We start from the raw sequence: 15,764 nt of genomic DNA, 5'->3' as shown, positions 1-15,764 counted from the left end.
TAGCCTTTGCACTGCTTCATTTTGTACTTCAAGGCCAAACTTGCCTGTTACTCCGGGAATCTCTTGACTTCCTACTTGTGCATTCCAGTCCCCTATGATGAATAGGACATTTTTTGTGTGCGTGTTCTAGGAGGTCTTCTAGGTCTTCATAGAAGTGATCAATTTCAGCCTCTTAGGAATCGGTAGTTGGGGCATAGACTTGGATTACTGTGATTTTGAATGGTTTGCCTTGGAAATGAACTGAGATCATTCTGTCATTTTTAAGGTTGCATCCAAGTACTGCATTTTGGACTCTTGTTGATTATGAGGGCTACTCCATTTCTTCTAAGGGCTTTTTGCCCACAGTAGTAGATACAATGGTTATCCTAATTAAATTCCCCCATTTCCATCCATTTTAATCTGCTTGACCATGTCCAATTTACCTTGATGCATGGACCTAACATTCCGGGTTCCTACCCAGTACTTTTCTTTACAGCATTGGATTTTGCTTTCATCACCAGACACATCCACAGTGAGTGTTGTTCTGGTATGACCCAGCCTCTTCCTTCTTTCTGGAGCTATTAGTAGTTGTCCTCTGCTCTTGCTAAGTAGCGCACTGGAAACCTTCTGACCTGGGGGGCCTCATCTTTTGGTGTCATAGACTTTTGCCTTTTTACACGGTTTATCTGGTTCTCACAAGTAGCATGCAGGAGTGGTTTATCATTCCCTTCTCCAGTGGATCACATTTTGTCAAAACTGTCCACTATGACCCATCTATCTTGGATGGCCCTACATGGGCACGGCTCATAGCTTCATTGAGTTATGCAAGCCCCTTTGCCACAGCAAGGCAGTGATTCATGATGGGGAGTGTGCAACTATGTATAGTTAAATAGGAGAATTCATATTTTGCTGTTGGAAGGAAATCCCAGTAGTAAAATTCCCTAAAAAAAGGAATACTTTCACAAATAACTGATAGCATGGAGAAATTACAGGCTTCAATCTTTTAAATGCCCATATTTACTCTTTGAACTTATTACCTTCGAGTCACATGATGTACATCCCTGAATGATGCCTGTAAGAAGTATCTAAAATACCTAAAAATATTTTCTTGTGCTAACAAAAGATTTGTTTTCTTTGAAGTTTGCAAAATATAAAAACAGATTATCCTCTGTGACCTCAAACCTTCCTGTTCTTAACATTGCATATAACATACTGCTTTGATATAGGCAGTTTTTCATTTACAGAAGTAAAATTTGAAATGATTGGTGGTTACCTGTTTCCACATCACATTTCTGTCACCACTGCTAGGAGAGAGCCAGGCCAGTGTTGTTCTTTTTTAATAGATGTTCAAAAGACTTTTTAGTTTCAGAATTCAAGGAAATATTCACTCATTTGGGGGACATTGGTTATTGATTGGGGGATAGCGGTTCATTGTAAATGTAAAATAAAAATAAAAGTATTATAAAACAGTAAATTCAGTATGTTTTAACAAAATAGAAGATACTCAAGGGTATATAACTAGGTTTTAAATGTTAGTTTTTCTAGGTGAGAGTATTCATCTCTGATTTACTTCTGTATGATAAATTACTAGAATTGAATTATGGAATCAAAAGGGTGAACATTTATAATTGTCCTTGGTAAATATTACCAACTTGCTGTTCAGAAAAGACATGCCAATATGCAGTGATTTACAGTGCTTGTTTCTCTACATCCCTCCCAGACCTGAACCTGTGTGTATGTGTTGGTGTATAATCTTTGTAAATTCAGTACTTTTAAAAAGTCTCTTGCTCTAGAAATATTTAAACACATAGCCATTTTTAAAGTTACACTGTCCTAATGTTTTAAAATTTAGAGGAACTGCTACAGGTTTTAAGAGATCTGGGGCAGGTTGGGAACTGAAAAAAGAGACATCAAAGAAGAAGACTTGTAGAGATGAATTCTTTGTTTCACGCTTGTAAAATTCTAATTTATGCCTCACATCTCTAAATACTGGTTTGGATTTTTTTTTATCTGAATAAACATTTTAAGTTATAAAAAATATAGATAGAAATAATAGGATGTTTTGTCATGTCCAGTTTTCTAGGTCGCTTATAAGAGCTTTTTATACCTTTTTGTTTCTTGGGCAGCATAAGTTTTATGCATCACAAGTATCAGCTATCACCTAAAACCACTGGAATGATCTTTGCAGGTTTGGAATATGTTTATTTGAGGATAGTTGTTCAGTTCAGTCGCTCAGTTGTGTCCGACTCTTTGCAACCCCCTGGACTGCAGCACGCCAGGCTTCCCTGTCCATCACCAACTCGCGGAGTTTACCCAAACTCATGTCCATTGAGTTGGTGATGCCATCCAACCATCTCATCCTCTGTCGTCCCCTTCTCCTCCTGCCATCCATCTTTCCCAGCATCAGGGTCTTTTCAAATGAGTCAGGTCTTCGCATCAGGTGGCCAAAGTACTGGAGTTTCAGCTTCAACATCAGTCCTTCCAATGAACATTCAGGACTGATCTCCTTTAGGATGGACTAGTTGGATCTCCTTGCAGTCCAAGGGACTCTCAAGAGTGTTCTCCAACACCACACTTCAAAAGCATCAATCCTTCGGCGCTCAGCTTTCTTTATAGTCCAACTCTCACATCCATACATGACCACTGGAAAAACCATAGCCTTGACTAGACAATTGTACAAGAATATAATGGTGAATAGTAGAGTGTTGTTGTTGTTCAGTCGCTCAGACATGTCTGACTCTTTGTGACCCCATGGACTGCAGCACTCCAGGCTTCCCTATACATCACCGCCTCCCAAAATTTGCTCAAACTCATGTCCGTTGAGTCAGTATGCCATCCAACCATATCATTATCTGTCGTCCTATTCTCCTCCTGCCTTCAATCTTTCCCAGCATCAGGGTCTTTTCCAATAAGCTGGCTGTTTGCATCAGGTGGCCCAGGTATTGCAGCTTCAGCACCCATCCTTCCAATGAATGAATATTCATGGCTGATTTCCTTTAGGATTGACTGGTTTGATCTCCTTGCAGTCCAAGGGACTCTCAAGAGTCTTCCCCAACACCACAGTTCACCACAGAAGCATCAGTTCTTCAGTGCTCAGCCATCTATATGGTGAGCTCTCACATCCATACATGACTACTGGAAAAACCATAGCTTGGACTATACGGACCTTTGTCAGCAAAGTAATATCTCTGCTTTTATGCTTTTAATATTATCTAGGTTTGTTGTAGCTTTTCTTTCAAGGAGTGAGCGTCTTTTAATTTTATGGCTGCACTCACCGTCTGTAGTTATTTTGGAGCCCAAGAAAATAGTCTGTCACTGTTTCCATTGTTTTCCCCATCTATTTGCCATGCAGTAGAGGGACTGGATGCCATGATCTTAGTTTTTTGAATGTTGAATTTTAAGCCAGCTTTTTCACTCCTCTTTCACTTAATCAAGAGACTCTTTAGTTCCTCCTTCCTTTCTGCCATAAGGGTGGTGTCATCTGCATATGAGGTTATTGATATTTCTCCCAGCAATCTCAATTCCAGCTTGTGCTTCATCCATCCCGGCATTTTGCATGATGTACTCTGCATATAAGTTAAATAAGGAGGGTGACAACATGCAGCCTTGCCATACTCCTTTTCCCAGTTTGGAACCAGTCCATTGTTTCGTGTCCAGCTCTAACTGCTGCTTCTTGACCTCCTTACCAGTTTCTCAGGAGGCAGTAAAGTGGTCTGGTATATCTCTTTAAGAATTCTCCACAGTTTGTTGTAGTGCAGTTGAGGCTGCATAATTTGAAACTCTTCTGTTTTACTCTGACTTGTTTACTAAAGTAATACCTCTTTTAAAAATGAATTGACAACAGATAAATTGCAAACAGTGGAATTCAGTAGATTAAAAAAGACATAAAAGCAGTCCCCTAATTGCAATATATAGCCCTTATTAAGATTATAATTTGAACAGGGAAATGTAAGAAATAAATTTATGGCACAAGAAAAGTTTGATACTGACTGCCTATTGATCTGTATTAAGAAATATTTGTTGACTATTTTAGGTGCAGTGGTAGTCTTACAGGGCTTTTCTGTTTTTAGGAGTTGCTCTGTTTTAGAGGTATGTACAGAAGCAAGGTTGTTCAGGCACAGTCCTGTTTGACTTTGCGACCCTGTGGCCTGCAGCACACCAGGCTTCCCTGTCCTGCACTGTTTCCTGGAGTTTGCTCAAACTCGTGTCCATTGAGTTGGGTGATGCCATCCAGCCACCTCATCCTCTGCCGCTGCCTCCTCCTTTTGCCTTCAATCTTTCCCAATATCAGGGTCTTTTCCAGTGAGTCTCGATGCTCTTCACATCAGGTGGCCAAACTGTTGGTGCTTCAGAGTCAGACCTTCCAATGAATATTCAGGCTTGATTTCCTTTTGGATTGACTGGTTTGATCTCCTTGCAGTCTAAGGGGTTCACAAGAGTTTTCTCTAGCAACACAATTCAGAAGCATCAGTTCTTTAGTGTTCAGCCTTCTTTATGGCCCAACTCTCACATCCATACATGACTACTGGAAAAACCATAGCTTTGACTATATGTATCTTTGTCGGCAAAGAGTAGTCTGTGCTTTTTAATACACCATCTAGGTTTGTCATAGCTTTCCTTCCAAGGAACCAAGCATCTTTTAATTTCATGGCTGCAGTCTCTGTCCACAGTAATATTGGTGCCCAAGAAAAGAAAATCTGTCAACGTTTCCAATTTTTCCCTTCTGTTTGCCATGAAGTGATGGGACAAGATGCCATGATCTTAGGTTTTTGAATGTTGAGTTTCAAGCCAGCTTTTTCACTTTCCACTTTCACCTTCATCAAGAGGCTCTTTAGTTCCTCTTAATTTTCTGCCTTTAGAGTGGTATCATCTGCATATCTGAGGTTGTTGATGTTTCTCCTGGCAGTCTTGAATCCAGCTTGTGATTCATCCAGCTCAGCATTTCACATGATGTACTCTGTGTGTAAGTTAAACATGCAGGGTGACAATGTACAGCCTCGTTGAACTCCTATCCCAATTCTGAATAAATCCATTGTTCCATATCTGGTTCTCATTGTTGCTTCTTGACCTGCAGACAGGTTTCTCAGAAGACAGATTATTGGCAAAATGATTTTATATTGGGGGCATGTTTTAAAACAGCCTAGGAACTGGGGAGTGGGTGAGAATACAAATAAAACAAGAATTTGTCATAAGTTAATAATTGTTGAAACTGAACGATGGAAGATTGGATGTGTTTTATTCAGTCCATGTAATCTTGTTTCTTTATTTTATTGCCATTAATATCTGTGGCTTGGAAAAAATATACTACTTTATATATTTTATTCTTTATTCATCTGTAAGAACCCCACTTCAGTACTCTTGCCTGGAAAATCCCATGGACAGAAGAGCCTGGTAGGCTGCAGTCCACGGGGTTGCTAAGAGTTGGACATGACTGAGCGACTTCCCTTTCACTTTTCACTTTCATGCATTGGAGAAGGAAATGGCAACCCACTCCAGTGTTCTTGCCTGGAGAATCCCAGGGACAGGGGAGCCTGATGGGCTGCCATCTATGGGGACACACAGAGTTGGACACGACTGAAGCGACTTAGCAGCACCAGCAGCAGCAGCAGCAGCATCTGTAAGATGGGGATGTTGGATTTACTGTGTAGATCCCTTCTGATTTAGAATTTTAAACTTTTCCAGTGACTGAAATCACAAAATATGACTATGATCATAAAAGCATTTAGGATTTTTAGAAATTAATTTCTCACTGTATTTTCTTCTCTAATGTTCATATATTTGAAATTTGAACATAGTGATCCTTAATTTAGGATATCCAGGTGTTTGGGACTCTGTCTCTCCTATATATATATATATATATATATATATATATATATAGGGGTGCTTTCTACTAATAAAAGTTTAGTTAGTAACCTAGATAATTAGTCCTGAATATTCATTGGACTAAAGGAAATCAGTCCTGAATATTCAGTGGAATGACTGATGCTGAAGCTGAAACTCTAATACTTTGGCCACCTGATGCAAAGAATTGACTCACTGGAAAAAACCCTGATGCTGGGAAAGATTGAAGGTGGGGAAGAGAAAGGGACAACAGAGGATAAGATGGTTGGATGGCATCACCAACTCGATGGACATGAGTTTGAGCAAGCTCCAGGAGTTGGTGATGGACAGGGAGGCCTGGTGTGCTTGAGTCCATGGGGTCACAAAGAGTCGGACACGACTGAACTGAACTGAACCTAGATAATAATGTTTTTCATTCTATTTCTGAAGCAGTTTCCAAAAACAATGAAAATACGCTTGTTGTTGTTCAGTCGCTCAGTCATGTCTGACTCTTTGTGACCCCATGGACTGCAGCACTCCAGGCTTCCTTGTCCATCACAAACTCCCGGAGTTTACCCAAATTCATGTCCGTTGAGTCGGTGATGCCATCCAACCATCTCATCCTCTGTCTCTCCCTTCTCCTCCTGCCCTCAATCTTTCCCAGCATCAGGGTCTTTAGCAATGAGTTGGCTCTTTGCATCAGGTGCCCAGAGAATTGCAGCTTCAGCTTCAGCATCAGTCCTTCCAGTGAATATTCAGGTTTGATTTCCTTCAGGATTTGACTGACTTAAAAACATGCTTGGGAATTTTTTAAATAATGGGCTTTCATATGAGTAAATCTCATTTATATGCCTTTTATTGAGGTACACAATTGTTTTGTGTCTTTAAGATGAATGAACAGACCATCTGCTGAGTGAAGAAAATTATATGGTTTTGTGTGCTGTTTTCTGTTAGCTGCCACAGTTCAGTTATTTCAATTAGAATTTTAAGGATGGGGAACCTGATGGGCTACAGTCCATGGGATTGCAGAAGAGTTGAACATGACTCAATGACTAAACAACAGTAATTATCTTGTGTATAAATTATTATCAATTTAAGATTGATTCTTTAAATCACTAACTCAAGTCTTCATTTAGGCTAGGTAGAGCATTAGTTGGTGACAGAGGTCTCAGAAGTTGTTTCCTGAAGTACTCTTTCTTAAGCCTTTAAAGACACTGTGTATTCCTTTTATCATTCTCTACACTGGAAGTTTTCCTTAATATGTGACAATCTGTGAATATTGTATAATGTGGAAGTGGTTGATGATTCTTTCAGTGTTACCTGGTTGTAAAGACCAAACAAAAACATAAAGAATAGTCTCTGGGCTCTTAAACTTCTGAACTATTCTGCTAGAGAGAAATTTTTCTAGTGTTTTTTAATGACCTGTTCACTGGTAGGCTTATCTTCAGATACACCAGAGCTATTAAATACAAAGTAAAATTTAATTTTTACTTTTATGCTAAATGAAATATTCAATTTTCCAGTTATTTTTGCAAATACAGTAAAAGTAATATGAGTCTATGGCTTTACCAATTATATAAAATCTTTAGTGAATTTTTCTCCATTGCACATACCTAATAGCCTAATACAGTTCAGAGTTAAATGTAAATTAGAGAAATAAATATAAAATTAATTTTAGTAAAATGCTATAATTTATAATGTTGTCTTGCTCCAGAATTCTTTTATTATTTCTTCCTGTTTTATCACAGAGTACTTCATCTTTTGTTGGTGTTACTAAGAATAAATATGTAACTATAGTTTTCTTAAAGCATTTTTAAGATTTAAATCTGTACCCAGTTATTCTTTAGAGAAGGGTATGATTTAGACTTACATTCTTAAGTGAACAAACTCAAGTTTATTTGAAACAAAACTTAAAAGGTACAATTTTGAGCTACCTTTTTTCAAATTTTAAATAGAATTAAGGAAGTACATTCAGTCAGCTTGAACATTTGGTGCTTGTGTTTATATTAAGGAGTTCCTGGCCAACAAAAATATCTAGAGTATAATGAAATAACTTTAATTTTATTTGCCTAAGATTATCTTAAAAGATTTCTACTTGCAAATCTAGAAAAAGAAAAAAGAAATGCATATTTTCTGTCTGGGCAAAGCACCGTTTTCCTTAGTGATAGTCCGTTTTAGTAATAGTAAAATGTTTTATGACCTAAAGAAAGTAAAACTTGTGAAATAGTAATGTGTTATCTACAATTATGTGAATAATGAGATTTAAGGTTGCCTCTGTTGTATGAAATCTCCAAGATACAAGATGATTCTTTCCAGAATATTCTCTACAGTTCACAAAGGAAATATCAGTTCAAAGTGGGCAGAAAACCATTCCAGTAGAAATGAACTTTGAATAGGCATAATAGTCACTTAGAAAATTTTTTGTACCCGATGTGTTATATTCAAAATAATGGTTCAAATGGTTAGATTGAAATAGAACAGTACAATTTCTTATCCTAATGCATGTAAGCATGTCAAGAGGCAATCTTCTGTCAACACCAGTATTATACATTTCATGTTCAAAGTGGAATTTGTTCTGTAAGAAGACAGTGCAGTATGTCACTGAAAATTTGGAATCTGTCCGAGGCAAAATTAAAAGTTGTGTATGCATCCATTTTCCCATTTTTATGAAAGAGCACAAGTATCTTTTTTGTGCTCTTTCATATCTTTTGTGCTCTTTGTGTATCTTTATACATACAATCAAAGATTATACATTAGATACACAAGTATCTAATGTATAATTGAAGGTTATACATTAGAAATGAAAAGCTGTTAGGTCATGTAATCTCATATATTAATATTTTTGTGAACTATGTACTGTGTTTTTAAAGAAACTTAAATATACAGAAAGGAAATGAAAAATGGAGGCAGGGTTCTTAAAAACTTACAGTTACTAGTATTAAAAAAGCAGATATCCAGCAAAGTAAAAAGCCCAAATATATATTTGTACTAAACCTAGATACACCTACACATTTTTTAAGATTACATTTGGAACCTTGAGTAGTGCCAAAGGTATTTACATCTATGACACCATTCATAGAATACTTAATCTTAGAATGTGTTTGATTGAAAGGTAGACCTACTGAACTATAGAATGATTAGGTTGTCTTGTTACTAAAGAAGAATTTTGGTGTGTCATTTCTTCTGATATTTAACAAAATACTCAATGATTTCTTCCACAGAATCTACCTGTTACTCGTATTTTAGACAATCTCATGGAGATGAAGTCAAACCCTGTGAGTAGCATATAACATTGTATTTGTAAATTCTTGAGTGTACCAAACTACCTGTACCAAAGGTGATAAACTCAGTGTGTTGTGGGCTTCATCTCAGCAGAGTGCATGAGGAAAGGAAAGAGTCCACATCCTCAAACAGCAGTTTTTAGCCATTACTGCATCCACTCTGGCCGGCTCTCATGCAAAGTAAATGTAGATCATATCCTATATATATCCTAAGGAGCAAGTTTCTATAAGTAAAGAGAACTAGTGAGCATCAGTTGGTATAGTATGAAAAGTACCAGACCAGTTTAATTTTATGAAATTAAATTAGGATAGGATTGCATAGTAAAAAACTTAAGAGCATGTGTTCAGATGGCACTAAATTCTTTTGGCCTAAAAAGTAAACTGAAATTGTTTGATGAAGAGATAAATGAGTAAATATTGTTAGCATTTACTTAAAAAATGGGTTTTTGAGCTGTTTATAATTCAAGAAAGGAATGTAAAAATCATCACAATCTGTTTCATAAAGCAGCCCACCATGTTACTGTGGCAACTGGAAAGAGAGTGGTTGTCTGGAATAGATCAGAACCCTGGTTTGGGTTGATCTGGGTCACTGTAGACTTGGCATCAAGACTTAGCATACCAGGCTGAGAAACAGAGTAAGAACAGAATCTTCAGATAAATATGTCATTATTTCATATTTGTTAAAACATGATTATAATAACAGTAAAGAAAATAACAAAAATTTTAAAATCTGTCCATGTGAAAACAAAGATACAGTGTTACAGAAAAAAAGTCCAGTAAAGGGCAGTTGCAATTATGAAAGGAAAGAGAAAATTGTCTATAATGATAAGCTAAAAAGGAGTGGGTTTTTCTAGAATCAATACAGAGAACATAGTAGACAATGTAATAACAATAGACTTTGTTATTACTGCACCCTAGAGTATATGAAGGATATGAATAAATGAAGAATACAGAATATATGAAGGAATGCTGCTTGAAAAGCCTTAGCAAAGTATGCATTTATGATTAATGCATTTGTGATTGTCTTTAGAGAATACTACTTTATAATAGGCAGTAGGTTTCTGGAAGATGTTATCCCAAACAATTATGAAGATTAAAAATATAAATAAATGCAAAATTTTAGATGCCAAATCCATATTTCTGCCATATGGATGGCTATTATGGGTCTTATTCACATGTGTCTCCAACTTCTATAAATTCATTTATCAGTTCTAGGGACTTTGACTTTATAACTGAAGGCACATTACCACAGGCAGATATTTTTTAATTAATTAGAAAAAGTAAAATTTTTCTACTTTAAAAGCGTTTTTTCACCCATCTGTTAGGTGGGACAGATGCCTGCACTCTCTCTTATCCCTGTCTTGTTCCCATATTGAAAAATTGATTTGGAGGCATTGAAGACATTAACAATGTGTACAAAGTTAGACCTGACTAATAATCTTGAATATATTGTATCTCTAAGGCTTTAAAAATGCTGTAACCTAATTCTAGGTGCATTGTTATCACTCATATTTACTAAGTGATCTGTGATTTGTCTTGATTGAATAAAATAAAAGGGGTTAGGCAAGATACTAGATAGGTTTCATCTACCCTTGTACATCTGGGTAGTAGTGGTTTCCTGAAACAAAGTGTTGAAGGATTATGGCACTGCATTTGATTTTGGGCTTCCCTGGTGGCTCAGATGGTAAAGCGTCTGCTTGCAATGCGGGACACCCAGGTTTGATCCCTGGGTCGGGAAGATCCCCTGGAGAAGGAAATGGCAACCCACTCCAGTACTCTTGCCTGGAAAATTTTTTGGACTGAGGAGCCTGGTAGGCTACAGTCCATGGGGTCACAAAGAGTCGGACACAACTGAGCGACTTCACTTTTGGTTCAGGGAGAGTTCTGCGATTGATTAGCACTGGCCAGCACTGACTACAGGACTAGATAGTGATAACAGTGCAGAGTTGGTCATTGATCACCTTTGGGTAGGTTCATCCAGAAAAGAATCAGAAAACATCGCAGAAAAGAATAAGTTCCTTTGGGTGTTTGTGCTTTGGAGGGAGAAGGAGATAGAGATTAGGAAGTAATGACATTATATGCAGTAAAGCAGTACTGTCTAAATCTTTAATATCAAGACGCTTGTTGATTATGTAGTATGGAGGCCAGCAACCCCTTATCCACAAGTTCTGAAATCCAAAAAGATTTTGTATAATTCATTTGGCAAAACCTAACCTTAACTCGTATTGAGGTTCTTTATAGTTTATCGTACTTTATGTTAATATTCATTTGTTTAGCTGCAGAAATATTACCATGTTAGATGATGGGGTGCTGCCCACTGGGAATACTACATTATATAGAGTTGCTATGCATGATATTATCTATCTACAGTTTTTTAAATTCAAAGTTCCAAAATATATCTAACTCCAGAGGTTTCAATTGTAAAAGATTTGAACCTGTATTAGGTATTCTGCACAATCAATAAAATCATGGACATATAATAATGTAATAAAATTCTAAAAGCAAAAATACTTAAGTGCATTAGCTTATAATAGGCTTACAGGTATATTTATTTTTCTCAGTTATTAAGTATAGTTCCCTGTGCTATATAATAGTTTCTTATTGGTTAATTTATATATAGTAGTGTGTATATGTTAATCCTAAACTACTAATTTATCTGCCCCACCCCCACCCCCGGTAATAACCATAGTTTGTTTTCTACGTAAAAACAGGTATACACTTGAGAAGCAGCATGCATAGTGGTTCAGTGCTGGGGCACTGAAACTAGACTGCCCGGGTTCAGATCTGGAGTTTCCACACTTGTCATAAGACTTAGGAAAGTTAGATAACCTCTCTGTATCCCAGTTTTCCCATCTGAAAAACGTGGATAACAACTACCTCAAAGATGACACGGGATTATGTGATTTCATCTGAGACACTTAGAATGATGTTTAACGCACCGTAAATGTTGATGATGGCTGTTTATTCTACCAGCTTAATATTCATTAGTAGATTCATCAAGTAACCTTAAAATACTCTAAGCAAAACTTGAACTTTCTAAAGAGAAATTCCATAGTCGTGGTAAAGTTCTCTATTTTTTTAAATAGGAAACTGATGACTATAGGTATTTTGATCCCAAAATGCTACGGGGCAATGACAGGTAAGCAGCTCTTGCATAATTTGTTGTATGTTTCCTCATTACCACCAGATATGGAAATAACATTTACTGATTTTTTTGTTATAAATCAGTAATTGCTTATTATTAAAAATTCAAACTGTATAGAAAACTGGTAAGTAAATAACATGTAGAATCTCTTTACCCAGAGGTAATCACTGGTAATTATACTTAACACTTTGATACTTTTCCTTCCAAGTATATATACAGAAAAAAAGTACATTAGATGCTTGTTGTTTTTAATGAAATGATGAGGGTATTACAATCTTATGTGTAGAAAAGGAGAATTTGGATATTTTGGACCAAGTGAAAAAGAGGAAGGCTTTATGTTGGATACCAGTTGTTGGTTTTTTATTGAACTCATCCATACAATCTATGCCCCTGGGGACCACTGCTGTGAATCCTTCTTTTTGGCAGTGGAACATTCTGCAAATAATTTCTGTATTTTTTGACAAACATGGTGTGGTAAGATACTATCTTTATTATGGATATATTTTTAGAAATTTAATTCTAGTGGTATGATAGTAGTGTATAAAATACAGAAAAAAGGATAAAATTAGAGAACAAACCTTCTTGGAGGAATGGTCTTTAGCACCAAAACCTGGGTGAAGCTTCTTTATTGCCTATACCTCATGTTTGGGATCTTTCGAACTTTGATTTATCCCAAGCTTTCAAATCTTTGTAGATAGTCAGATCGGATAATCTGGTCACTAAAAAATTGATTATTAGATTACTTTGGAAACATAAAGGTTATTCTCTTTTCTGAACTTACCAGAAATAATACCAGAGTTGCAGAAGAAGCTGCTGCTAGCAGCTGCAGCTGGTAAGAAGGAATTTGACAAAAGAATAAATTATAGAAGGAAGAGGATGAGGAGTGACACTAAGGGGGTATGGGGCTTCTTTGGTGGGTGATTAAAATGTTCTAAAATTAGACAGTGGTAATGGTTGTACAACTCTAAATACACTAAAAGACCAACCACTAATTGTACACTTTTAAATGGTGGGTTTACAACATGTTTGATGTCCTCAAGCTTACAATTTTTTCCTTCCTTATATTTCTATCAGTAGATACATTTTGCTTCTTAGAAATTTCTGAGAAATTCTTTGTTTTCCCTATGTCTAGTTTATTCATGATAATGAGTAGGGATATTAGGAGTGTTGATAAGACAGAGAGGCACAGAGTTTCATTTTTAATAGGCTCAGCTTTCTCCTGAGCTGTCTCATCACAAGTAGATCTCGGTTTTTAATAACTGGTAGTGCAGTGCTCTTTGAAGTCTCGCCTCTCCTCATGTCTGCTCTTAGAGGAACTTCAAGCACTCTAGAAGGAAGTTAAACACTGTGAGGCATTAGGCAGCTCCTGGCCCCTTTTCTGGAATTTTCACCCAGTTCACAGAAATGGGGAAAATATGGAACTGTGGAATCACCGAATCATTGAGTGGTTATAATAGCTCTTTCCCCTTGGTTGAGATTTTCAAAAATGGCTTGTGAGGAAAACCTAAGTTATCTTTGTTTGTATAGCCTATTTTAGCACTCAAATATATATTTGACTCACAAAAGCTTTGCAAATTGTCTTTATTAAAAAGAGCTCTTAGACACCAGGTATTTTTGAAATAAATATGTAATTAATATATAAAGAGGTTACAGAAAAATACAGATCCCTTCTTTCATCCCCCTTTTCCTTCCTAAATTGTTATCCTTGCCGTACATGTGTTTACATAGTTTTTTCACAAATGTAGATACCCACAAACTATAATCTGTCCAGTATGGTAAAACTTGCACATAATTTACCACTAAAGTGGGCTTCCTTGGTAGCTCAGTTGGTAAAGAATCTGCCTGCAGTGCAGGAGACCCCAGTTCAATTCCTGGGTCTGAAAGATCTGCTGGAGAAGGGATAGGCTACCCATTCCAGCATAGTCCTTGGTGTCGCAAAGAGTCGGACATAACTGAGCGACTTTCACTCACCACTAAAGTATATATTTTATCAATTTACCTTACACCCAGATTTCCACTCATCGTGGGAACTAATGCTCCATCTTTCCTATTCCCTCTCAGTCTTGTAGAATTTTAAAGTCAACAGGTTGCCTCATTCCCTTTTAGACACTGAGACATGTACCTCATTTAGCTTGTTCTCTGAATCCCACTTAAGAAGAATTGTAAATACACAGATAATAGTGCGTGTGTATGTGTATATATATATTTCCCATGCCCTTTTATCCTTAAGAAAAGCTTTGGGTGAAATTTTCAGTATGGGTTTTTTTATTGTTTGTTCTTACAGCTCAGTTCCAAGAAACAAAAACCCATTCCAAGAGGTAAGTTCATATAAAAATTCTCTGTCCCTAAAATGGAAGGATGAAAAGGTGACCCAGCAGTCTTGAAGGATATCTTTGTCCTATGGCTTTATGATGATTACTGTATGGCAGTCTTGATAAATCCAATCCTGTGTACTGAAGATTCATTATAAATAACAATAAAATCAAAGATGACTTTTAGAAAAAGCCCTATGGATTTATTTGGTATTGTTTAATTGAAAGATGAGGTTTATTTTCCTCATAATTGTTTCTGAAAAATCTCCACTTTAATACCCAATAGACATTAGAAATTTATAGACTTTAAAAAATAAATTTCTCTATCATTGAAGGAGCATCAGGCACTTAGGAAGGTTAAAAAAAAATACTAACTAGCAAAATTTGTTCAGAGAAAGCAATGGCAACCCAGTCCAGTGTTCTTGCCTGGAGAATCCCAGGGACGGGTGGGCTGCCGTCTATGGGGTCGCACAGAGTCGGACACGACTGAAGCGACTTAGCAGCAGCAGCAGCAAAAGTTGTGGAATAGGCTCCACACTAAAAGCCACGTTGCTTGAGAGCTAAAATACTGTTCTGTTTCTTTTTACTTACCTATTTTCTTCTACTTGCATTTTTAGGCAATTGTTTTTGTGGTGGGAGGAGGCAACTACATTGAATATCAAAATCTGGTTGACTACATAAAGGTACATTTGATGTTCATATTCTTTTATCATTTGAGGTTTCACAGTTGTTGCATGTCTTTAACATATTAGCAGTCTCTGATGGCTTTCCTGATTCTTAAATAATCCCTTTTCTAGAGGTAGTTTAAAAATCTGGCAGATAAGAAAACAATGAATATATGAGCACTTTTCCATGTCACATTCATTTTTGGCCTAAAATTTTACTTGATCTGGAAAATAATGTATCTTCTTGATGTAATGTACTATGCAGCTATCTATCTTAATTTGACTTTAAATGTTTCAAGTCTCCCTTGGTGAAATGATGTACTGAACTCCATTGACCTAAATTAAGCACTTTTCTCTCATCTTATTGACCTAAGTCAGTAACATACTTCAAACAAACTTGGAATGTCTGCTTATTCAGCAAATAGGCACTTCAGAGGTAACACTTTAGAAGTGGTGTGCTATTCAGAGCTAACAGCAGCAGTGACAGACAACTAAGCAAAAGAATATGAAGGGAAAGGTGTAACTTGGAGAGCAAAAATGCCATTTAAAATGCAGAGGCGAC

The 15,764-nt window shown here is 36.7% G+C and overlaps 1 protein-coding gene across 2 annotated transcripts in view; it reads left to right on the top strand.

Moving 5' to 3' along the window:
* SCFD1 (sec1 family domain containing 1) overlaps positions 1-15,764 on the top strand; it is a 112,256-nt gene that overhangs the window by 85,537 nt on the left and 10,955 nt on the right. For both annotated transcript variants that reach the window (XM_025271511.3, XM_044932964.2), the window contains exons 20-23: positions 9,021-9,074; positions 12,167-12,219; positions 14,510-14,543; positions 15,155-15,220. In XM_025271511.3, coding sequence (XP_025127296.1) covers positions 9,021-9,074; positions 12,167-12,219; positions 14,510-14,543; positions 15,155-15,220 — 207 coding nt within the window. The remainder of the gene's footprint in view (positions 1-9,020; positions 9,075-12,166; positions 12,220-14,509; positions 14,544-15,154; positions 15,221-15,764) is intronic.

Source organism: Bubalus bubalis, chromosome 20 (genome assembly GCF_019923935.1).
Source record: "Bubalus bubalis isolate 160015118507 breed Murrah chromosome 20, NDDB_SH_1, whole genome shotgun sequence".
NCBI classification, from domain to species: Eukaryota; Metazoa; Chordata; class Mammalia; order Artiodactyla; family Bovidae; genus Bubalus; species Bubalus bubalis.
This window is presented reverse-complemented; position numbering and strand designations above follow the sequence as displayed.